The sequence below is a fragment of the Microtus pennsylvanicus genome, chromosome 1 (assembly GCF_037038515.1).
Source record: "Microtus pennsylvanicus isolate mMicPen1 chromosome 1, mMicPen1.hap1, whole genome shotgun sequence".
In the NCBI taxonomy this organism is placed as follows: Eukaryota; Metazoa; Chordata; class Mammalia; order Rodentia; family Cricetidae; genus Microtus; species Microtus pennsylvanicus.
Window position 1 is genome coordinate 39,141,075 of NC_134579.1, and position 25,534 is coordinate 39,166,608.

A 25,534-nucleotide genomic window follows, 5' to 3' on the forward strand; every position below is an offset into this window, starting at 1 on the left:
GTCCCAGGTGGCAGCACAGGCTATCCGGATCAGCATGGCTCCTGCAGCAACATGGTTTTCGGATACCAACATGGCCCCAGGTGCAGCCCAGACCCTCGGCATCAGCATGGTCTTTGATGGTCTCAGGAGCCACAGACCCTGGGTGAGGCAAGGTCACAGACCCAGACATGGTCCTCAGTAGCAGCCCAGACCAGGTTGTCACCAGAGCCCAGGTAGCTGGCTATTCAGACCACTGAGATTGGCATGACCCCTACCCATGGCAGTATAGCCCTTGGAAACCGAAGAGGCCCCTCCACTGGCTCCTGCATGGCCCCAGCGATGTCAGGAGCCAAAAACATGAACCCAGGCTCCCTTGGCTGCTCCAGGGCCCCGGATCAAGACCTGGCCTTTGGTTAAAGCCCAAGCACAGACATCTCCCTGGACTCATGCAGCCGGCTGGCCATTCATGTCAGCCCGTTCCTCACCACCTTCACGTCTCTGCATCCGTCTCTCTCCCCAGCCCACAAACCATTCTGCCTCTCCCTCTCTTCTACATCCCCTCCCTGTACTCCCTCACCACAATGGTGCCCAAGCTCCTAGCACCAGAGCTCTTGGTTGGGTCACAGGCGGCACTTGGTTGAATACTGCCCACTGCACCAATAAAAGATGGCACAGAGTGGTTGCCTTTCATCTCTTCTCTGATTCCAGGCGAGATCCTGTGTGACTGTGGCCCCCGCAGACCTGTAAGTCTGGGGAGGGGGCGACATCTATGTTGGTCACAGATTCAGGCCCTTGTTGAGCCTGCGACTCCCGGTGGATTGTGAACATTTTTTAAATATAAATTGCAACATTTCTTTTTATATAAGCGGGAATAAAAGTTTGGAAAAATGTACATAATAATAAACTACTTAACAACTGAATTTGTCACATTTTAATTTTTCTGAAAAAAATAGTATTTTGATTTTAAAAATGATTTTAAAGTCAGCATTTTCAAAGATTAATTGGTCTTTTAGACCATCATTTGTCAATTCATAAAAGAATAAGATTGACCCGCCCACCAGAAAACGTTTATCTGCCTATAGTGTTGGTTGTCAGACTAGAGATGGTGGTTACATGCTACCAGTGTCTGGCAGGTAGATGTCAATGCTCTAAACGTACTACCGTGCTCTATGCAGTAGCTACTCATCCAACCTCACTAGAGAATTATCTGGTCCCAATGTCAATAGTAGTGCTTCTGCAGAATTCTGTCTTCTGCTGTTGTTTCTTACACTTCATTGTGATAGGAATCATGTGTTGATTTGGGTCAAATAAGGACTTAGAGCTGATAGGTCTGTTGTAGGACATCAGCTTCTGCTTTTCCAATAAAGCCATGGGTTTTTTTTAATACCAGAATGATTATCTTACTTTGAGTATCAGTGTTCTAGATTATCAGATGGGTTTGCCTAGAGAGAGGCCAATGAGAGGCCCAGAAATCACTTGCATATGACATAGATATACCACTCCTTGGCATATGCCCAAAGGACAGCATACCCTACTCCACAGGTACTTGCTCAACACTGTTCATAGGCAGTCTTATCTAGAAAATGGAAACAGCTGAAATGTCCTTTAGCAGAGGAATAATGAACATATGGTACACATATACATTATAGAATAGTATTCAACTGAAAAGAAAAATGAAATTATGAAATTTTCAGAATAATGGGTATACTTAGAAAATATTATATTGAATGAGGTAACCCAGACCCAGAAAAATAGACATCGAATGTTCTCTTCTCTTCTCTTCTCTTCAATTCCTAGCTCCAACATTTCTGATGTTAGTATATAACACATGGTAACTACAGAAATCACAAGAGTATAAAGGGACCATGGTGGAGGGTTATTGAGAGGGGAAAAGCAGGATTTAGGTAATAAGAAAGAATAAGTGGAGAAACAGCCTGGGACCCTAACTGGGGAGAAGAAAGGGGTGCGGTACAGAAAAAGGAGGGAGAATGGACAAATAATACCAAGATAGTTTGATAAAGTCTCAAGGAATCATATTTTATATTTACCTAAAATTCTACAGTAAATATAAATGTATCTGTATACAATGCACACACACACACACACACACACATATGCATGCATGTGTACCAAACACCAGAACAATCTAGGGTATTGCTGTTGCCCTTGGATGCCTCTTAGAGGTTTAAGATAAGCGTCTATTACTGAAGACATCATACACTTAGAACAGAGGACTTGGTTGGTTCAAGCTGGGTCTAACCCTGAAAGTCTTACTGTAGTCTAGTTTCCATAGAGCCAGAAAGTACTCTTTGCAAGTTGCCAAGGGAGGAGATTAATTGTAGTCCTACCCAGCTGTCACGCCTATGAACCACAACAATGACCGGCATGGCAAGATACCCAGAAAGCTGTAATAGTGACGCTCACACGTGGTGGTAAGCAACAGCTGTCTAAGTGGATTTTAAGGCCCACTCAACAGAACAGAAATTGTACCTGGTACTAGAAAAATAGAAGCTTCCCAGGACTAGTGAGGTTGTGAGTCTTAGAAGAGAATCTACTACCACCACTCTGCTAGACTAGCAAAATTCCTTAATGTTTTCTAAATCTTGACCTTCAAACCATAGATAAGTGTAGTTACCACTTCTCACCAAAGACTCTTCTCTTTACAGCAAACAAAGACAGTTACAAAAAAACACAAGTGGGTACAAGCATAAAGGTCAGTGGATTTTGGAGAACCCACCTCCAGTGTCTACATCTGCTACACAGCTCCTACAACCATGGCTTAGGGAACTTGACAGAAGAGGGTGGAAAGAACCAGAATAACAGGGAGTTTGCTGTGTGACTGCCTTTCTTCTGAAGGGCAGCATAAACAAGACTGAGTAATTAAAATTTCAATAGATACGCCGATGAACTATGGATGAACTATGGGCAAAATCCCTTGCCTCCTACTCTTAGAGAACTATAGGGAAATTCTACATTGTCTTGAGATCTGGACAACTCATTTAAATTCTCTGAATCTGTGCCTCATTTTAAAATGGTAATCCTTCTTCATTCATGCTTGGGTTTCAAAAATTAGGCGTGTGAAATAGTTGGCTTGGTACCTAATATATGGTGTTTAATGACTGGAAATTTTAATTCTTATAGATGTTATTGCTATTATAGTGAGATCTATTGTAAATCCATGGCCAAAACAAGATCGACTTCTGTATGGAGATGAGAGATTCCAGAAATGCTATTCCTACCTGCTGTTTATTCTTATTTCTGTAGATCCCAGGGGATTTCCAAGGTCATGCCCTCCCAGGATCTTTCTTGATTTTTTTGAGTCTTTGGTGGAATTCAGTGAATATTCTGAAGTATATCTGCAAAAAACATAAACAGATTTACCTTCAATCTAAAGCATGGATCAATCGAGCAGAACTTTTGGATGGAATTATATTAACTGGCATGGTTTTAGTTGGTGAGTGCTTTTAACTTCAGAGTTCTGTTTTCTTTTTGTGTGCATATTTCCATGTGTATAAAGAAGATTTAATAGAAAATAAAGTACTAAAGATAATTTTGTTTGCAAACTACCCCTTTGTATATATTCAAATTATAATTTTAATCTTAAATACTTTATTAAAAGGTGATTATTTTTTATTTTATTATTCTTTATTTTTTATTGTTTTTATTGAGCTATATATTTTTCTCCACTCCCCTTCTACCCTCTCCTATGGTGCCCATGCTCCCAATTTACTCAGGAGATCTTGTCTTTTTCTACTTCCCATGTACATTAGATCCATGTATGTCTCTCTTAGGGAACTCATTATTGTCTAGTTTCTCTGGAATTGTGAATTATAGGCTGTTTTTGTTCTTTATGTTTAAAAACCACTTATGAGTGAGTACATATAATAATTGTCTTTCTGGGTCTGGGTTACTTTACTCAATATGATGTTTTTTAGATCCACCTATTTGCCTGCAAATCTCAAGATGTCATTATTTTTTCTGCTGTATAATACTCCATTGTGTAAATGTACTACATTTTCCTTATTCATTATTCAGTCAAGGGGCATTTAGGTTGTTTCCACTTTCTGGCTATGACAAACAATGCTATAATGAACATAGTTGAGCACAAGTCTTTGTGGTATGATTGAGCATCCTTTGGATATATACCCAAAAGTGGAATTTCTGGATCTTGAGGTAGGTTGTTTCCTAATTTTCTGAGAAATCATCATACTGAAATCCAAAGCAGCTTTACAAATTTCCACTCTCACTAGCAATGGAGGAGTGATTTCCTTTACCCCACTTCCTCTCCAGCATAAGTTGTCATCAGTGTTTTTGATCGTGGCCATACTTACTGGTGGAAGATGGAATCTCAGAGATGTTTTGATTTGCATTTCTCTGATGGCTAAGGATGTTGAGAATTTCCTTCAAGTGTCTTTCAGCCATTTTAATTCTTCTGTTGAGAGTTCTCTGTTTAGAGCTGTACCCCATTTTTTATTGGATTATTTGTTCTTTCAATGACCATTTTCTTGAGTTCTTTTTATATTTTGGAGATCAGCCCTCTGTCCAATGTCGTGAAGATATTTTCCCATTCTGTAGGCTGCTATTTTGTCTTATTGACTATGTCCTTTGCTTTACAGAAGCTTCTAAGTTTCAGGAGGTTCTATTTATTATTTATTGCTCTCAGTGTCTGTGCTACTAGGATTAAATTTAGGAAGTGGTCTCCTGTGCCAATGTGTTCAAGTGTACTTCCTACTTTCTCTTCTATGAGGTTCAGTGTGGTTGGTTTTATGTTGAGGTCTTTGATCCATTTGGAGTTGAGTTTTGTGCATGGTGATAGATATGGGTCTATTTTCATTCTTCTACATGTTGATATCCAGTTATGCCAGCAGCATTTGTTGAATATGCTTTCTTTTTCCAGTTTTATATTTATTGCTTTTTATCAAAAATCAGGCATTTGTAGGTGTGTGGATTGATATCTGGGTCTTCGATTCAGTTCCATTGGTCTTCCTGTCTGTTCAATACCAGACAATACCAGGCTGTTTTCAGTACTGTAGCTCTGTAGTAGAGTTTGAAGTCATGGATTGTAATGCCTCTAGAAGTTTCTTTATAGTACAAAATTGTTTTGACTATCCTGGGTTTTTTGCTTTTCCATGTGAAGTTGAGTATTGTTCTCTTGAGATCTGTGAAGAATTTTACTTGGATTTTGATGGGCATTGCATTAAATCTATAGATTGCTTTTTGTAAGATTGCCATTTTTACTATGTTAATTTTACCTACCCATGAGCATGGAAGATCTTTCCACTTTCTGGTGTCTTCTTCAATTTCTTTTTTCAAAGATTTAAAGTCCTTGTCATACAAGTCTTCCACTTATTTGGTTAGAGTTATTCCAAGACATTTTCTGTTATTTGTGGCTATTGTGAAGGATGATGCTTCTCTGATTTCTATCTCAGCCCATTTATCATCTGTGTAAAGAAGGGCTACAGATTTTTCTTGAATTAATCTTGCATCGTGCTACATTACTGAAGCTGTTTATGAGTTGTATAAGTTTCTTGGTAGAATTTTGGGGGACTGTAATGTAAACTATCATATCATCAGCTAATAGTGAGAGTTTGACTTTTATTTTCCAATTTGTCTTCCCTTGATCTCCTTTTGTTGTCTTGTTGCTCTAGCTAGGACCTCAAGTACTATATTAAATAGATATTGAGAAAGAAGACAACCTTGTCTTGTTTCTGACTTTTACTCCATTTAGTTTTATGTTGGCTGTTGGCTTGCTGTATATTGCCTTTTATTATGTTTAGGCATGTTCCTTGTATCTCTGCTCTTTCTAAGACCTTTATCATGAAGGAATGTTGTATTTTGTCAAAGGCTTTTTCAGCATTTAATGAGATGATCATGTGTGTTATTTTTTTCAGTTTGTTTATATGGTGGATTATGTTGACATATTTTTGTATGTTGAATCATCTCTGCATCTCTGGGATGAAGTGAAGTTGATCATCATAGATGATTTTTCTGATGTGTTCTTGAATTTGTCAGTTTTGTATTTAGAATTTTTGCATCAATGTTCGAGAGGAAAGTTGGTCTATAATTCTCTTTCTTAGTAATGTTTTTGTATGGTTTAGGTATCAGGGTAATTGTTGCTTCATAAAAAGAGTTTGGCAATGTTCCTTCTGTTTCTATTGTGTGGAACAATTTGAGCAGTATTGGTATTAGTTCTTTGAAATCTTGTAGAATTCTGAGCTGAAACTATCTGGTCCTGGGCTTTTTTGGGTTGGGAGACTTTTGATGACTGTATCTATTTCTTTAGCAGTTATAGGTCTATTTAATTTACTTCTCTGGTCTTGATTTAATTTTGGTAAGTGACATTTATCCAGAAAAATATCCATTTCCTTTAAGTTTTCCAGTTTTGTGGAGTACAGGTTTTTGAAATATGAACTAATGATTTTTCTGGATTTCCTCCACATCTTTTATGTCCCCCTTTTTATTTCTAATCTTGTTTATTTGGATAGTCTCTCTGCCTTTTGGTTGGTTTGGATAAAGATTTGTCTACTTTGTTGATTTTCTCAAAGAACCAACTCTTTGTCTCATTGATTCTTTGTATTCTTTTCTTTGTTTCTATTTTGTTGATTTCAGTTTTCAATTTGATTATTTCCTGCCATCTAGTCCTCCTGGGTGAGTTTACTTCTTTTTGTTATAGAGTTTTCAAATATTCTGTTAACTTACTAGTGTGGAGTTTTTCATGTAGGCATTTAGTGCTATGAATTTTCCTCTTAACACTGATTTCACTGTGTCCCATAAATTTGGGTATGTTGTATGCTCATTCTTATTGAATTTTAGAAAGTCTTCAATTTCTTCATTTTTTTCTTCTTTGACCCATTGATGATTCAGGTGAACATCGTTTAATTTCCATGTATTTGTGGGCTTTCTGGAATTAGTGTTGCTGTTGAATTCTAATTTTAAGCAATGGTGATCCAATAAGTTACATGGGGTTATTCCAATTTTTTATATCTGTTGAGATTGTCTTTGTTACCTAGTATGTGGTCAATTTTTTGGGAAGATTCCATGAGATGCTGAGAATACAGTGTATTGTTTTATGATTGGATTGAATGTTCTATAGATGTCTAAGTCCATTTGAGTCATAACATCTGTTAGTTCCCTTATTTCTCTGTTAATTTTCTTTCTGATAGACCTGGTTCACTGGTGAAAGTGGGGTGTTGAAGTATTCCACTGTTAGTATATGGGGTTTAATGTGTGATTTAAGCTTTAGAAGTGTTTCTTTTATATATGAAGGTGCCTTGTATTTGGGGCCTAGATGTTCAATATTGAGATTTCCTCTTGATGGGTTTTTTTCCTATAACTAATATGAAATGTCCTTCTTTGTCTCTTTTGATTGACTTTAGTTTGAAGTCTATTTTGCTAGCTATTAGGATAGCTACAATAGCTTGTTTCTTAGGTTCATTTGACTGGAAAAAAATTTTCCCAACTCTTTACTCTGAGGCCATGTCTGTCTTTGAGTTTGAGGTGTGTTTCTTGTATGCAGCAGAAGGATGGATTCTGTTTACAATGCTTGACCAGAACCTTTTGACTTTCATTGTTTCTATTGAGAAGTCAGGTGTAATTCTAATAGGTCTACATTTATGTTACTTGGCCTTTTTCTTTTTCTGCTCTTAATATTCTTTCTTTATTCTATATGTTTAGTATTTTGATTATTATGTTGCACAGGGACTTTTTTTGATCCAGTCTATTTGGTGTTCTGTAAGTTTCTTGTGTCTTCATATGCATATCTTTCTTTTGGTTGAGAAAGAGTTCTGCTATGATTTTGTTGAATACATTTTCTGTGCTTTTGAGTTGGGCTTCTTCTCCTTCTTCTATCCCTATTTTTCTTACGTTTGGTCTTTTTATGGTGTTCCATATTTCCTGGATATTTTGTGTTAAGCGTTTGTTAGATTTAATGTTTTCCTTGACCAATGAGTCTATTTCCTCTATTGTATCTTCAGCACTTGAGATTCTCTCTCTCATCTATTGTATTCTGCTCTTCAAGCTCTCATTTGTGATTTCTGAGAATATTTTTCATAATTTCCATTTCTATGATTTCCTCAGTTTGTGTTTTCTTTATTGTCTCTCTTTTGGTTTTCAAGTCTTGGATAGTTTCTTTCATCTGGTTGATTGCTTTTTTTTTTTTGGTTTTCTTTAAGGGATTTGTTGATTTCTTCCAATTTTTATTTGTCTTTTTTTTGAGGGAATTTTTCATTTCCTCTTTAAGGGCCTCAAACATCCTCCTAAAGTATTTTTTAGTTTGTTTTTTTCTGCTTCATCTATATTTGATTGTCCAAGTCTTGTTGTTGTAGGACCACTGGTTTTTATTGGTGTCATATTGCTCTTTGTGATGTTGAGTGTGTTCTTACCTTGTCTATGCATCTTTCCTTTGATTGCTATAGTTGGGGTTGTATCTCTGGTGTTCAGTATTTTAGGTGCCAGTGGATCCAAGGCTCAGATGGTTACTCCTCATGGTACAATCAGGGCCACAGTTCCTGTCACCTTGGAAGTCACTCAGTGTTCCTTGAGGTCACACAGTACTCCTGGGGTCACTCTGCAATACTGGGGGTCATTTAGGCCTGCTCCCATGAAGGTTTCTTGCTTAGGGCTGCTCCCACTGAGGTCACTGCCTTGGTCCTGCTCTGGCAAAGGTTGCTAATTCAGGCCTGCTCCCGTGGAAGTCCCTAGCTTGGGCCTGGTTTTGCAGAGGTCTCTGGCCCACCCCTGCTCCCTCAGATTTTCCTAACTGGCATCTGGACCCACAGAAGTCTCTGGCTTAGGCCTGCTCCCTTAGTGGCAGCTTCCTTGTGCCTGCTTCTGTGGAGGTCTTTTCCTGGGGCCTGCTCCAGGAGAGGTTACTGGCTCATGTGGAGGTTGCTGCCTTGGGCCTGCTCTGGTTGAGGTAACTGACTCAGGCCTGGTCCTGCAGATGTCCCTGGCTTGGGCCTGCTCCCTTAGAGGTCCCTAACTGGTACCTGGTCCCACAGAGGTCTTTGGCTCAGGCCTGCTTCCTAGGTGGTTGCTCCCTTGTACCTACTTCTGTGGAGGTTGTTGCCCTGGGGCCTCTAACTAGCTCTTATATCTTAAACTAACGCATCTTCATTAATCTGTGTATCGCCACATAGCTGTGGCTTACTGGGTAAAGTTCTGTCCAGTGTCCACATCTGTCTTGGGCAGGGCTACATCTAGAGAGGTGATTGTTGATGTTGACTCAAAGGCCATTCTTTAATGAATTAGTCATATAATTGAATTTACCCACCCCATATTGGTGACTTTCCTTTATAAAATTAGTTGGAACGAGTGAAATAATCTTGAATCAGTTGTACTAATCCCTGAAAAAAGTCCCACTCTATCAACACTCCCTCTGATGGTAGGAAGACTTCAGTAATCCATCAGTGCTGAGAAGTTTGGAAGAGAAATCAGAGTCAGGGAGGGCTTCATAATTCACTCATTCCCTTCTTTACTTTCTGAATTAGAGAAGTCATTTAGACTAGACAATTTGCCATTATAAGAGGCAAAATATTCTATTTTCCCATTAAGATTTTTCATGTTTTATTAATGAATAGGTCTTTGCTACGGCCTTCAAATTATAGACTAGTTTTTTTCAAAGAAAGGCATTTCTTTGTCAATTTCTATAGAGTAACAAATAAGGCAGTATCACTAACAATGCTAAACAGTTTATGGAGCTGACTAATCTGCATGCTGTGTCCGTCAGGCCTGACCAGTTATCTCAGGGTTAGGGTTATTTAGATTGTATGTATTAATTATGGGAAGCTGAAACTTTAGAAGTATTTTTTTGAGAGCAATGACTTTATGTTAATGATGTAATATCTAGAAATCAAAGAATCAGTTGCTCTCAGGTTGATTTCTTAAATCGCAACAACCTAACCTTTTGAGATTTCACTAACTTGTAATGGGTACTTGAACCAAAATGACTCATATTGAAGGACTGTTTTCATAGAGGATAATAAATTTTAACACTTGTTAGCACACCCTCCTGCATCCTAGGAACTGGTGGAGAAGGCTATTTGTACTGTGATGTGTTCTCTTCCAGGTGCCATCAGCCTACAAATATATGCTGCTGCCTCAGAGAGCCAGTTGATGCGGGTCCTGCGCTTGCACCACACAGTCATGTACATCTTCTATGGGCTCCTGGGTGTGACCAGAATCTTAGGCTCTACCACTAATTGTCTTCCAGTATCCCTAACCAAACTGGCACTGTCGAACGCTTTCCTGGTGCAGGGTAAGTATCAGCACTTTTTTCTGGACTGTTCTCAACCATTAGACATCTAGGTAGCCTTTTAGAAGGTACCTTTGATGTTATGGTATAGCCTTGATTGATGAGAACACTTCTATCCCAGCCACAGTGAGATATTTGGGTGTCAGAATACCAAAGATTTTCCTTCCCTACTAATTTATTTAATAGGCTTAGTCCAGCAAAACCATTCAATGTATTCATTCATTTTCTGTCTTAAAGACTCATGTATTAACATCAAGATATTTTCTATCATCTACTGACTCTTTAAAAAATCCAAGAAGTAAAACTCTGTTAGCATGTAATAAATATATTTAGCCATATTTAAAAATGAGGTTGTTGGGGTTAGAGAGATAGGTCAGCCAGTTAGGAGCACTTGCTATTCTTGCAGAGAAGCAGAGTTTGATTCCCATGATCAAGCTAGGAAACTTGCAACTTCCTGTAGCCTCTCTTCTAAACTCTAGAGGTGTATGCACTCATGTATGCATACCTACAACCTGATGACACACATATATTTAATTGAAAATAAATCTTAAAGAAGGAGGTACAAATTTGGAGAATTCAATGATAAACTGCACATTCTGTTCATTTGGTTTCCCATCTTATTGTAGGGGAAAAGAAAGCAAGTGCTTAGAGACTTGTCTTCATTTATTCCACACATATGATGCATATTAATTATGCAAATCCAAAAATAATCAGAATATAGTCACTTCCTATCTCTTCATCTTGCCTTCCACATCTGTTGAAAGAACTTCTGCCTGCTACTCTTTGAGAACAAGAACCAGATAAAAGACGAGTCCCAACAACCAGCAGTATAGTCCTGTTATCTCAAGTGCTACTACACTATATATTTGTGCAAAGAATTTGGAATCTCTTCATAGAATGAAACAATACACGTATTTAAAACTTCTTGAGGAATTCCAGATAATATTACTGTGTCTATTAAGGTTCAGACTTTGTTGACTCCCCAAGGGAGGCCTCTGAAAAGTATATGGAGGGTGGGAATGGGGGAGGATGGGGAGCAGGAGAAGGAGAGGTAGAGGTAATGATGTTGGTATGTAAAATGAAAATAACTTTAATTTAAAAAGTCCAAGGTTATGGTCTATGTATGTATTTACATCTCCCAGGGGACTAAGGCCCTGATGTGAGACTTCAGCTCATTTATCTGTATAGTTGTACAGTTCATAGTTCCCCAGGCCCATTAGCTTCTTATCCATCATCTTGCACAGAGAATTTCTGACTTATAGTTGCTTGAAGATGCCAGGATGTGGTAAAGGAAAAAATAAATGTTAGAGGAGTGGAAAGGATGCTTATCATTCCAATGTTCAATTTTGAAGAAGCAGTCGTGGCAGTGGGCAGAGAGAAGAAAAAACAAACTGTGAACAGCTCTTGGTTTCATTGTATGACAAACTGTTTTCTTCCCTCTATCAGCTTTTATCATGTACAACCACACACATGGCCGAGTTGTAGTGGACATTTTTTTGCACAAGATCCTGGCTCTTGCCACAGTTTTGACAGGCGTGGTTTCCTTCATGGAGGTCCTCACGAAGAATAACATAACTCTGGAGCTGCTGCGGTCGAGTCTCATCTTGCTCCAAGGGACTTGGTTATGGCACGTAAGTTGGGACTGCGAGGTGATGGTCGTGTGCCTGCACCTGTGGCTTCTCATTTTGATGGAACTTATCTCTCTATAGTTCAAGACCTTCTACAATACTATGTGGACCGCTGAGAAATTACATTTTTTAAATGCTTGGTTGCCTGAGGAGGCAGATAGTACATATACCCAAGTAGTCAGCATATAGAGAGTCTGAATTGTCAAAAGCCATCTGTGATACATTTGCTGTCCAGTGACCAGCAAGTTTAGAAAATTAGTGGGAGGCAAGACATTGAGGAAGACTGGTGCTTGTGGGAACACGCCTTTAATCCCAGCACGTGGGAGGGAGGGGCAGGCGGGTCTCTGAGTTTGAGGCCTGCCTGGTCTACAAAGCAAGTTCCAGGAGAGTCAAGGCTGTTAAACTGAGAAATCCTGCCCCGAAAAAACAAACAAACAACAACAACAACAAAGAAATTGAGGAAACCAATATTTGCTGTGAAGCAATTACATGGTTGATATAGTAGGGCCTAGCTCACTACAAGCCATGGCATCCGTGGAGCTATATGAAAACAGGCTGAGCAAATTAGGAGGAGCAAGCTGGTAAGCGGTATTCCTTCACGACCTCTGCATCAGCTTCTGCCTCCAGGTTCCTGCCTTGTCTAAGTTCCTACCTTACCATCCCTCAATGATAGACTGTGCTGTGGAAGTGTAAGCTAGAATAAACCCTTTACTCCCTAAAGTTGTTCTTGGCCATGGGACTTATTCACAGCAGTAGAAACCCTAGCTAAGACAATATGGACCAAAATGTGGTATGCAACCACATTTGTTGAAAAAAAACTTATTTATTTTGAAACTATCACCAAATTTCAGGACACAGAGCTGAAAGTCTGTTTTCTTATGTTTTGTGATTGTAGAGAAAATATTTGGATTTTTAGATAACTTTGCATGTAGTGGGAGCTAAGTGTCTCTGTGGTCTTGATAGGAAATATTCGTGGCAGACTCATGTTTTCAAAGCTTAGTCACAGCTCATGGCTTAATTTGTGCCATTCTATCTTGGAAATATGTAGTTTTGCTTTTGACTTTTAAGTGGCTCTCCACTAATTACCTTGAGTTTCAGAAAAGACTTTGGATTTGGACTTTCAAACACTATTGATGCTACTCAATATTTGAAGATGCTTAGAGACAGTATAAATGCATTTTCTACTGTGAGATCAATGGTCATGAGCCTTCAGTGCCCATGTAGTAAATGACCAGCTGTGGAAACATACAAAAAAAGTAACATTATATGAACTCAACAGATTATATTTGGGAATATATATATGTATGTACAAATACGTATATGCATGCAGCAACAATTAAGGCAAAAAGAGACCATGAATTTGGAGGAGAGTGGGGGGGGGGAGTGTTTGGAGGTAGGAACAGGAAAGGAGAGATGTTCTAATTAAAACACAATCTCAAATACAGACAAGACTCAACTGTGAACTATCCCTCACAAGCTCACACTTTGGATGTTTGGTCTCCATCTGGCAGAGCTATTTGGGGGAAACTCTGGAAACTTTAGGAAAGAGGATTTAGTTTGAGGAAACAGGTCACCAGGGGCAGGGTCTTGGGAAAATCTTGTCCCACTCCTCTCATTTTCTCTGCTTCATTCCTGGATGAGGGTCTTTCCCACCATCTTCTACACAACCACATGGAGCTATGTGACCATGGATCAAACCCTGAAACCCTGAGCCAGAATGTATTCCTCTTCACTTCACTCTTGCCAATATTTGACATAGAAATGAGGCAAGTAAATACTACAGGGGTCCAATTAAAATTCAACCTTTCCATGTTATACTATGATTGTCTCATCATCATTTAGTGAAGAGACTATTAACTAAGGTTGACAAATTCATTAAATACCTTTGGCATATTGTGAAACACCAAATATATATATATATATATATATATATATATATGTGTGTGTGTGTGTGTGTGTGTGTGTGTGTGTGTGTGTGTGTGTGTTTGTGTTTATTTCTGAAATACAAATTTTATTTTCTTGTATCTATATGCCTATCATTAAACCAACGCCAAAGTTTTTTTGTTTTTTTTTTTTGGTTTTTTTAGACCGGGTTTCTCTGTGGCTTTGGAGCCTGTCCTGGAAATAGCTCTGTAGGCCAGGCTGGTCTCAAACTCACAGAGATCCGCCTGCCTCTGCCTCCTGAGTGCTGGGATTAAAGGCATGCGCCACCATCGCCCGGCTAACACCAAAGTTTTAATTACTGTATAGTTGTAGTAATTTTTAAATTGTGCGCTATATAAATTTTCATTTTAAAGTATTGTTCTTTTTTCAGAATCCTCTGAAATTTGTATGAATTTCAAGATCATTATTTTTTAAATGTCTGAAATGAAGAACATTTGTATTTCAATAGGTATTAAATTGTAGTTTTTAGAGTTACTCTTTTAATTTCATTTAGGAGTTATTTGTTGCTTCTGTATAAAGATTATAAATGACTTTTTGTGTTGATTTTGTACATGCAGATATACTAAATTAATTTATTACTAAAGAATTACTTTATAAGCTATTACTATCTCAATAATATTAAGAATTCCAGCTCATACATGTGTTATAGCTATCCATTCCCTATCTTTAGACTTCTGATTTTCTTTAACAGTGTTGGACAGCTTTAGTTTATAGGTCTTCTCGATTTTTCTAAATGTATATATGTGCATTCGTTGCATGCAGAGGTCTCAAAAGGCCCTGTTGATTTAGAGGCCCTGTTTCCTCAGCAGGTCCCCTAGAACTGGAGTTACAAGTGATTGTGAATCACTGTGTGCTGCTGGAACTCACATCAGCATTCCCTGCCAGAATGGCAGCTTCTGTTAGCCACTAAGCTGTCTCTCCGGCCCCCTTTAATTTGGAGGAGCGAGTTTCTTGGGGTCTTTACCAGAATCTAGACTATGATACACAAATAATATGTCATGGAACAACATCCTCCACCATGAATATCTGTGATTAAATTTATTCTTATGTCTTTTATGGTGTTCAATTCTATTGTAGTAGAATTGCTCATTTCATTTCACTTTGGGGTTATTTGTTGCTTGTGTGTAAAGATTATAACTGACTTTTGTGTTGATTTTGTACTTGTGGATGTGCTAAGTTAATTTATAGTTTTTTAAAATAAAAAATCCTCGGTGTTTGCTATATGTAATATCAGAATATTTACAAATGGGGAGAGTCTTATTTATTCTTTTCTAACACTTGGGAATCCCATAAAAACAATAAACTGGGAGCCATAATATATGTACAAAGAACTTGTAAGGTAAAAATAGAAAAAAAATATATAAATAAAAATTAAGATAAAAAAAACCACAGCATGACACTGTGAGACAAGGAACCTCAAGAGGTACTGTTGACTCATTTTCTGTTGGCCACCCACTGCTGGGCATGCAGCCTACCCTTAAGAGTAGTTTGTTTCCTTAGTGAGACTCTTTTGGAAAAAAAACTAGGTTTTAATTTTCAAGTGGTTATAAATTGGAAATATCTCTGGGTTAGGAATGGGGGCATGTCCACTCTTTCAGCTCCAGGGTCTGGTGCAGACCCTGCATACCCTGTGCATGCTGCCATAGTCTCTGTGAACTCTTATGTACACCAATCTTGTTGATTTAGTGGCCCTGTTTCCTCAGTGTCCTCCATCCCTTCTGGCTCTTACCCTCTTTCTGCCTCCACTTCTGTAGGGTTCCCTGAGCCCTGGAGGGTGTGAGGTGGAAGTTGATGGAGACATCCTGTTTAGGGCTAAGTGTTTAAGGCTACATATTATATAGTTGTGAGTCTGTGTTTGTTTCCATCTACAGTAGAAATCTTCTCTGATGATGACTGAGCAAGGCACTGATTTATGAATATATTAGAGTGTCATTAGGAGTCATATTATTGCTATGTTCTTTTTGTAGAATAGTAGTATTTGGTTTAACCTTAGATCTCTGGGCTCCTGGTCATTCAAGCAGTGTCAGGAATGGGTTCCATCTTGTGGCATGGGCCTTAAGTTGGAGTAGGAGGGTCTTCTGTCTATGTGCTACTCTCATTGGTCAGATAAAGAAACTGCCTCAGCCTTTTGATAGGACAGTAGCTTAGATAGGCGGAGTAGAAAGAACAGAATGCTGGGAGAAAGAAAGCAGAGTCAGGCAGATGCCATGGCTCTACTCTCCAAGAAGGATGTAGGTTAGACTCATCTCAGTAAGCCACAGTCACATGGTGATATACAAATTATTAGAAATGGGTTAATTAATATGTGAGAGTTGACCAAGATGAAGTAGATATAATGGGCCAGGCAGTGTTTAAATGAATACAGCTTCCATGTAACTATTTTGGGTGTAAAGCTAGCCAGAAGTCATGCAGCGGGAAGCAGCCCCCCCCCCTGCTCCTCCTTACAACATTAAGTCAAATCAGGTATTGGTTAGTTACTCCCACGAGCTTTATATCACCACTGCGGTAACATACCTTGCGGGCAGGACACCTTTTTAGACCAAAGGGTTTGTGACTAGGTTGGTGTTTACATTTCTTCTTTGGTAGCATGCAGGATACTTTCCTCTACCAAAGATGCTTGCCTGTAGGAAGAAAAGCTTGTACCTTCTGTAGGGCTGAATCTATAGATAGATATTGTTTAAATTAGGTTTTTATCATGGAATGTCTTATTTCACCATCTATTGCAACTGAAGTTTTGCTGGTTATAGAAGTCTCAGATGGCATCTGTGGTCTATTATAGTCTATAGAACATCATTTTAGGAGCCTTTGGCTTTTAGAGTCTCCACTGGGAAGTCAGGTGTTATTCCAATAGATTTGCTTCTGTATATTACTTAGTCATTTTGGTCATTTTTCCTTGGCACTTTTTAATATTATTTTTTTGTTCTATATGTTTAGAATTTTGATTATTATATGTCAAGGGAAATTTTCTGGTCCAGTCTGTTTGGTGGTTTGTCTTGTACTTTGATAGGCATCTCCTTCTTTAGGTTTTAGAACTTTTCTTCTATAATTTCATTGAAAATACTTTCTATGCCATTGACTTGCATTTCCTCTCCTTCCTTTTTTTCTTATAACTCTTAGATTTGGTCTTTTCATATCATCCCAGATTTACTGGATGTTTTGTACCAATACTTTTGAGATTTAACATTTTCTTTAACATGTTCAGTGTTGTAGTCTTATTTACTACAGACTTATTGTTTCATGCCATCCTTTCATATATCATGGATAGAGGTTTGGATGTACAGTCCAAACAAACTTGTAAAGTTAACTGATGCCTTTACCTTGCTCAAATATAAAACAAAAAAAAATCATCTGTAGAAAGTCTTTCTTTGTACCACTATCTCCCAAATAATGACCCAGAGACTTGTTGATCATCAGTGCTTGGTCTTAGCTTGTACTTGACCCACTAGCTCTTATAACTGAAATGAACCCATTTATTTTAATCTATGTTCTGATGAATGGCTCGTTACCTCATCTCTCCACAGTGCTCATGTTGCTTTTTCTGTGTCTGTCTCATGACCTCCTCCTTTCTTCTTCCCCAAGTCTTTTCTGTCTCCGGAAGTCCCACCTAACCTCTTCCTGCCTAGTTATTGGTCATTAAACTCTATCAAACCAGCTACAGTGGCACATCTTCACACAGTGTAAAGGGATATTCCACAAGAACCGTCTTTAACTGACTTGTTCACACTGCACTTTCCATGTTTCTATTAATGCAGATATATATGTTAACTTTAAAAATTAATGTGTCTTCAGAAAAAAAGGACCAGACACCAATGAAGACAAATAGCTCAGGTGATCCAGCCTCTCAAAATGCCTCTGCTGCATTTTGCTCAAAATTCTGCATCTAGAACAACTTCAAAGCTGCTTATTGAGGTGGTCCAGCCTCACAGATGATCCAGCCAAGACTTCAGATAAGCTCTACACTTTCTCATCACACAGAGACTAAACAAAAAATAATACAGCTAGCTTTTCCAGGACTTGACTGTTATCCCAATTTTCTCAGGGTCTCCTAAAGAAGACATTTTATCCAAACATCAGGAAGCTTAATAGAGAACATGATACCCACATCCCAAGAAATCAAGTGGATGGCTTTTGGTCATCCTGTGGGTTATGGCTGTTTGTCATCATTTAGGGAGGTTGGTTACAAGTTGTTATTGGTCATGGTCAGGAAAAAGAGTTGAACAAAGGATATTAGATTTAGGAATCTCTTTCTGAAGGGAAAAGGGGGGATATAGTATAGAAATGATGGGGATAAAAGGGTGAATGTTGAATCTACTTTTGAACTAAACTACTAGTCTCAAATATTTTACAATGACATGAATTTTTATATATTGATACAAATTTAAGGTTATTTTGTTATACTGTATATATGTTTCTACTCTTGTTTAAGGTATTGTACCTATACATTTTATTTAACAATGTAAATTTCTAGTTCTTAAAGCTATTTAGAATAATAAAGAAATATAGGTTAAGAACCAATCATCTATAAGAATCAAGCTTATATTCATGTTAGGTATGTTTTCAAGGTTAAATAGAGATATATTTTAAATAGATAGATGGTCTTCAAGCACTTCAAAGACCTACAGAATATGACATTTAAAATGTTTTAATAACATAAGGCTTTTCATGGCAATGAGACATGTCTGCTCCTTGTAGCACCAATTTACTTTAAACAAATGATGGGCATTTAAGAACCTCCATATGGAATTTAATTTCATTTGTGGCATAGTTAGCTACTGGGCAAAGAAATTGTCCTTGCCTCAACTGATGACAGAATGCCATCCAATTTGGACTAGCAAGACACAAAAGAAGGTGACTACCAAACTTTGCCAAGTCAAGGTAGGACAGTACTTCAAAATTCCTGCTTATCAGAAAAGTCTGTCAGATATACAGGTACATAGGGCCCAACATAGCAGTGCTTGGGATGACTGTTCAGGCAGCCATATATCTCTGTCATTTCTTAGTTTTGGAAGTTGCTTACTCTGTACTTCCTGTTTAATCAGGTAATACTGCATCCTTCTTTGATCTCAGATGGGGTTGAAGATTGAATAGTTATAGTTATAGTTTTCCATAGTTTTGTTAGAAAATAAATCAGGTACAAAACTTTGGACTTGCAGAGAGAGAGAGAGAGTTAAGAGCTGAGGCTTGTCCACCTGCTTCACTGGCCTACTTGCTTCTCTGTCAGGCTGGATTGAAAGTTTCCCAGGGAATGCTGGCTTGAGTTGGGGGTTGTGCTAATGGAATGAGTGGGGAGGAATGCTGGAGAAGAGTTGTGTGATCTACCAGAGATGGAGACAGAGCAGAGGGGAGGCCATAGCAGGTGGTCTGCTATGGAGTTGGGAATGAGATTGGGGGATTTGAGGTGGAGAGAGAAGGGAGAGCTAAAGACCTACAGTTAGCCTAGCTGATTCCCTGGCCAGAGCTAAAGACCTACAGTTAGCCTAGCTGATTCCCTGGCCAGAGCTAAAGACCTACAGTTAGCCTAGCTGATTCCCTGGCCAGAGCTAAAGACCTACAGTTAGCCTAGCTGATTCCCTGGCCGGAGCTAAAGACCTACAGTTAGCCTAGCTGATTCCCTGGCCAGAGCTAAAGACCTACAGTTAGCCTAGCTGATTCCCTGGCCGGAGCTAAAGACCTACAGTTAGCCTAGCTGATTCCCTGGCCAGAGCTAAAGACCTACAGTTAGCCTAGCTGATTCCCTGGCCAGAGTCTATTTTACAATTTTATATAACCTAATTTTAAAATAATAGAATAAATGTGTATATGTGAACTTTCTCAACATCTTCACATAACAAGGAATGCTTATTATTCATATTTTGAAAATTGATCATTAAATTTCCTTAAGATCTGTTTTAAAGCTATGACTTAGATATTGTCTCTGTTACTGAATCAGGTCAAAACACAGTATTTATCTGTGACATCTCAGATGATGGACGTTATCTTAATCACCAGAGATTTTAAAATGTACCATTATTAGCAATATGTTCCTTTATTTTAATTTTTGGGTTTTTATCCTATTATGTTTATCTTACAGATGGGGTTTGTTCTTTATAACCCGACTGGAGGTTTTGAATGGGATCTGACAGATCATCACAGCAATATGCTTCTCACTGTGTATTTTTGTTGGCATTATGCATTTGCCTATATCATCATTGGAGTGAACTATGCTGTTATCACTTGGTGAGTTAATGATTTTTGCTCATGGCTATTTCATTCTTGGTATATGATCATCAAGACCCAATAATATTGAAAGGAAACACCTGAAAGGGGCCATCTTCTTACGACCACGTCTCAATGGATTTCCTAATCCAAACCACCAGGCATGCAGACTCCATCCCATTGTCTGTCAGAGCATAGCTCCGACTGCAGTATTTCTATCTAGAGCATTCCACTTAGTTGTCACTGGCCCTTGAACACTTTAAACATGGCAAGTGCCACATTAATTTCAATAAATCAAGTACCTAATAAGGTCGAATCTCTTACATACTATGTTTAGAAACTACACATGTGCTTTCCAGTCTCTCCCTATCCCCAACACATTTCATTCTGGACTTTCCAGTGGGCACTTTCTGCTACCTGGCGTACTCACATTAAGCGGCCAACTTTTCTTAAAGATCCTGTGATTCCTCCAACCCATTCATCCACCGGATGTCTTAACAGTGATGTTGACTATTAGTTCATTTGTGTTAGTCCTCTCTGTTGTCTTGAGTGGTCATAAGGGCACATTTCCCAACATGCTGCATTTAATCCGTCATTGCTTGTTTGCCACTAAAAGACCTGTATTCCGGGTAAAATTAAAGACACCGTACAGCCTTCATTTATTTTGGAAAAGTCTTATATGCTGTTTAGTTTGGCTCTTTTATTGGTATTGTAAAGATTTTATTTGATTGATATTGAGATTAAGTACTACCTTTATATGATTAAATGGCTAGCCAATGCAGCCCTGAAATTCAGGATAAGGAGTTGTAAAAAATGTGGTAGTAAAGGTTTCACCACGTGTTTGTATCTCATCCACATGGATGTAGTATCAAACAGTATGTGATTCGTTTGGCACTGCATAGTGATCGTCATGCAGCCTAAATAGCGTATGGAATAACCGTGCCCAGAATTCCTAAAAGATGAGGCTATCTGCCAGTTTCCTAAAGTGATGGTTCAAGGATAGCATCATCCTATCTCACACCTGCAATCTCGATTATGATGGCTTTTTATCTGGGAGTTAACTGCTCAGAAATCTTTTTGTGCCTTATCTGTTGCAAAGAACTATTTCACAAGATCTCCTCTGTGGAAATAACAGGAAATAACAACCAATTAAAATCAGGTTCCCAAGTGATAATTCACTTGAGCCATTTTGATAAGCAAAGCAGAGATTCTCCAAATACCAGGCATATGACTGCTAAATGATAGGTCAGCTCTTGTCTTTCTTACATACGTGAAGGGACTATATGGGATCAAAAGATTGTATCTACTCGGAATCTAGCTCCTGAAATTTGGCCCCATTCTAGTGAATAGTGGTTACTTTCCATTCTTGTTTGTTGGCTTTCTACTGCCCCCTGGAGGCCATTTCTGCATCTCTAAACCTTAGAGCTACTAGAGGAAAATCAAACCCGGTTAAAGACTTCTGAATGTGACTGGAGTTTGTGGCTTGTGATAAGGGTGTACAAAAAGCAGAGAAAAGGAAGACAAAGTCACTAGGGGCTATGAAAAATAATTAATTCATAGGCTAGAGAAATCGCCAGTGGTAAAGAGCACTTGCTGTTCTTCCAGAGGACACCAGTTTAGTTCCCAGCCCCTAAGTCTTCCGGCTCTTAACCACTCATTACTCCTGTACTAAAATATCTGATGCCTTCTTCTAGCCTTCAGAGTAGCCTCATACATGTAGTCTATACACGCATATACATAAATTAAAATTTTAAATAATTAATACGATAAAAGCAACTACATATACTTAAATTCTCTATATTGAAATCTCAGTAACAAAGCTAGTTCATCAGCTAGCCAACCCTTTACATTTTCTCCATGTTGAAGTTGTGCAATGAGGAAATGATGTGTGGCTTTAAAAAGTGGCAAAAGGAAGTTCTCAGGCTTGCACTATGACAGAGTATTAGCCTTTCATGCAGAAGTGACTTGAGGTTTGAGGAGGACAGTAGGGACAATATTAATAGTCAATAACCAAGGTCAATCGTTTTAAGCAGTTGCCTTCAGCTCTTGAGTCAAAAGATGTTTCAGAGACTAACCACCCGTTGTTTACTGGAGAAGGTAGAGTAAGTTGACAGAGGCTCAGGAGTTAGTTTCTGTTCTCAGATGAGCAGTGTGACTCTACCATCAAAGTGTCCAAAATGTTACAGCCAGAATCAATTCAGAAGGCTGGGGTTTGGGTAGCAGATAGGATGAAGTCTCTGCTCTGTTGATCTTTTAGTGGGACTGAGAGTCCAGAGCATTGTCAGGGATGTGCAGAACTCCATCCAAAGAAAGACAGGAAGTAAGGGTCATGTGTGGGTGGCCTGGCGAACTTTCTCTTAAAAGAATTATCTAGAGGGTTTGCTTTATCAAATGTCTTTCTATAGACTTGTGCATTTTTGGAAATCATATCATATTCAGGTGGTCAAAGTCACAGTGTCCTTCTGAAAATCACACATGTGAAAAGGTTTTCTTATCTCTTAGTAAATACCTTTGCTCATCAGAGACTCAGAAAACCTACTGAGCTGGGGCCACTAAGTAACTTCCTTTCTTCCAGTGTCAAAAATTATCATCACCACTTCCTTCTGAGTTTCTCTTGAAGTGATGACATTCTCAGGGGAGAAAATCGTTCTTGAAAATTCCTAAGTCACCATGGGCAGGGCAATCACCTGATTCTGAGTGCTCTGTGTCCTGTGCAAAACCACATTTCTGAAGAGGCCAGGAGGGATTAAAGTCAGCCCAGAATGCTCCTGCCCTTTTCCCCGTCCCTTGCCTCCTGCAACAGGTAGGAGAGACCTTGGAGGCACTAGGACAAAAGAGCTGGTCCTGCCCCTCATCGAGTGCAGCAGTTCAGAGAGTAGGCCAGGCATCTCTCGCCTGGGCAACACAGCAGAGCTGGTCCTCTTGCTGTGAGTGCACGTGAGCTAGACCAGAGGGTGAACTAGCCAGGGCAGTGCTGGAGAGCAGGCCTGGGTGGTGATGACAAAGGAAAGCTGGCAGGCTGACCAGCCCAACTACCACCCAGGCCCAGAACCTGGATTACCAGGTAGCCTATCTAACACCCACCTCATCTATGAACTGCTGGACCATGGGAAGGTCAGACAACAATAGGATATCCAAGAGGACTCCCAGTGAGGGCCCAGTATCGAGGGTGTAGGGTGTAGCAGAAGCCAGAGGCCTCAAACCAGACCCATGACTCATTGTAATGAACACTTACCGGTAAAGACGTCAGGACTAAAAGGTAAACTGTGTGACTCACTGGGTCATGCCGCAACTTCCGTGCCGAGAATTCTGTTGGTTTGGGGCTTTTTTGTTTTGTTTTTTAATTTTGGTTGGGGTCAGGAGAGATGAATGGGGTCAGGATGCATGACGTGAAATTCACAAAAAATCAATAAAAAGTGAAAGAGAGAGAGAGAGAGAGAGAGAGAGAGAGAGAGAGAGAGAGAACTAAATTAATTTAGAATGCCTTAGGACTCCACTTGGGCTGCCACCCCGGGAAGACTCTCAGATTCACATAAATCCTTCATAGGAAATGAAATCTCTTTGCAGCCCATGGGAGTGGTTTTGATGCCGAAACTCCACTGAGCTCAGTTTCATCCCTTGCTCAGCCCACAAATTCTTATGCCTAGTTAAACAATCATGTAATCCATTTAAAAGCCATATTTATGTTTCCTTATGCTTGACTTTAATCTACATAAATTTTCAGGAATCTCTGACACCGAGGAAACACAATGTGCCTTTTTTGAGTAGCCTCCTCTAGGTACAGAAATAAACTGGATTGTTAGCTGTATATTGCTCTCCGTTTTTATTTTAGATTTCAGGTAACCAAGATTTATTCTCCCATCCTCCCCATCCAGGTTGGTTAAATGGAGATGTAGGAAGTTCTGCTCCATGCAAATTCCACTCCTGAAAAATTCTGGGCAAGAACAAGAATCGGAAGAGATGTGAACTTGATGGGCAGCCATTCTCTCTTGCATCAACCTTTTCTTTTTTGTAATGAACCTTGCTTTCATTTTGCGTTTGACCTGCATTCAATACACACAACAGATCTGTACTGTTTATACTTCCAATTTTGTTTAAAGGTACTTAAATGTAACTATTTTATTTTTATCTTTGAAGTTCTTTGGATGTCAAGTTTATTTCACACACATGGTATTATAATCAGAATCATATGTAAAAATATTCATTTTAATTTGCCACGTGGACAGTCTCCAGACTCCTGGTCTTGCTGTATCTTGTAATTCATTTAAAAAGGAGCAATGAAGAGAATTAGTATAGAACTCACGTCTTTGTTTTCACTATTAGGCTATACCATATTCTCATGTGGTACAGAAAAAGCTGAATAATTCAGAAATACCTTTCTGTGAAACATTCCCCACGGAGAAACAGATATAAACCAGGATGGCAGCACATATTTTTAATCCCAATGCTCATTCTGTGAGATTGGGAAGCACAGGTAGAAGAATTTCTGGAAGCTCTCAGACTGGCTAACCCTGTGTACACCATGGTAACCAACAAAGAGAGCCTATCTCTAGGTGGAAGGTAAAGACCAACATGGAAGTTGTCTTCAGACATCTACACATGGTATCCACATTCACTGACTTCATATCTACAGACACACACACATACAGACACATAGCATACACACACACACACACGTACACACATACACACACAAAGTATATTTTTCAATAAGAATTCTCTTTTCAATAATTATCTTTAGTTAAAACAGTGTCTATGAGTTCAACTTTTGATGGGATTACAGTTGATGAATGTTGACCTTCTTTGTAAGGTTTGTGAGATAAACACTAAATGTGTGTTTTCTAAAAAGAAATGATGTGGATGATTTTGGTAATTCTTGTAAATACTGACTTAATTTGCTTATTTTTTCACATTATCACTTAATTTTGATGAGGCTACTATTTTTGTTGTATAATTTATCTTGATTCCTTAATTGTCCTAGGATATAGTCTCACTTTTAGGCTCCAGGCAGTGGTCTGTCTGTTCTCAGCAGTCCATTTCACTGTCACTTTAATGAGCCATCTTGGAACAATCCTTTGGCTTCATTATACCTTTTTGAACATGATCTTTGATGGAATAATATATGGGTAAATAATATTTTCTGCTTTTAATATATTCTCTTACAACATCAAAATACTGTGGCTTTTTAAATATTTCAGCATCACATTGATCTCTGAGGGTACCCTTCAGTATCCTTGAGTAGAGTATTTGGCAGTAGTGTCTGTGTCATCCCCCACTCCCCAGTCCCACAGTCATTCAGTCCCAAAGAAACACACAGAGGTCTACATTAATTATAAACTGGTTGGCCTATTAGCTCAGGCTTCTTATTATTTCTTATATCTTTCTTTAAGCCATAATTCTTGTCTGTGCTAGCCATGTGGCTTGGTACCTTTTATCAGTGAGGCATTCTTCATCTTGCTTCTTCTATGTCTGGGTGACAACTGCAGACTCAGTTTCCCTCTTCCCAGAATTCTCATGTTCTCACTGCCCTGCCTCT

The 25,534-nt window shown here is 38.8% G+C and overlaps 1 protein-coding gene across 1 annotated transcript; it reads left to right on the top strand.

The window, feature by feature from the left end:
* Nucleotides 1–243: 243 nt before the first annotated feature.
* On the top strand, nucleotides 244–23,964 carry LOC142854179 (transmembrane protein 45A-like). Its single transcript, XM_075979825.1, has 5 exons — nucleotides 244–391; nucleotides 10,046–10,234; nucleotides 11,678–11,862; nucleotides 19,874–20,019; nucleotides 23,874–23,964. Exons 1-5 carry the CDS (start codon nucleotides 244–246, stop codon nucleotides 23,962–23,964), a joined length of 759 nt encoding a protein of 252 aa, XP_075835940.1.
* The last annotated feature ends 1,570 nt before the right edge of the window (nucleotides 23,965–25,534 follow it).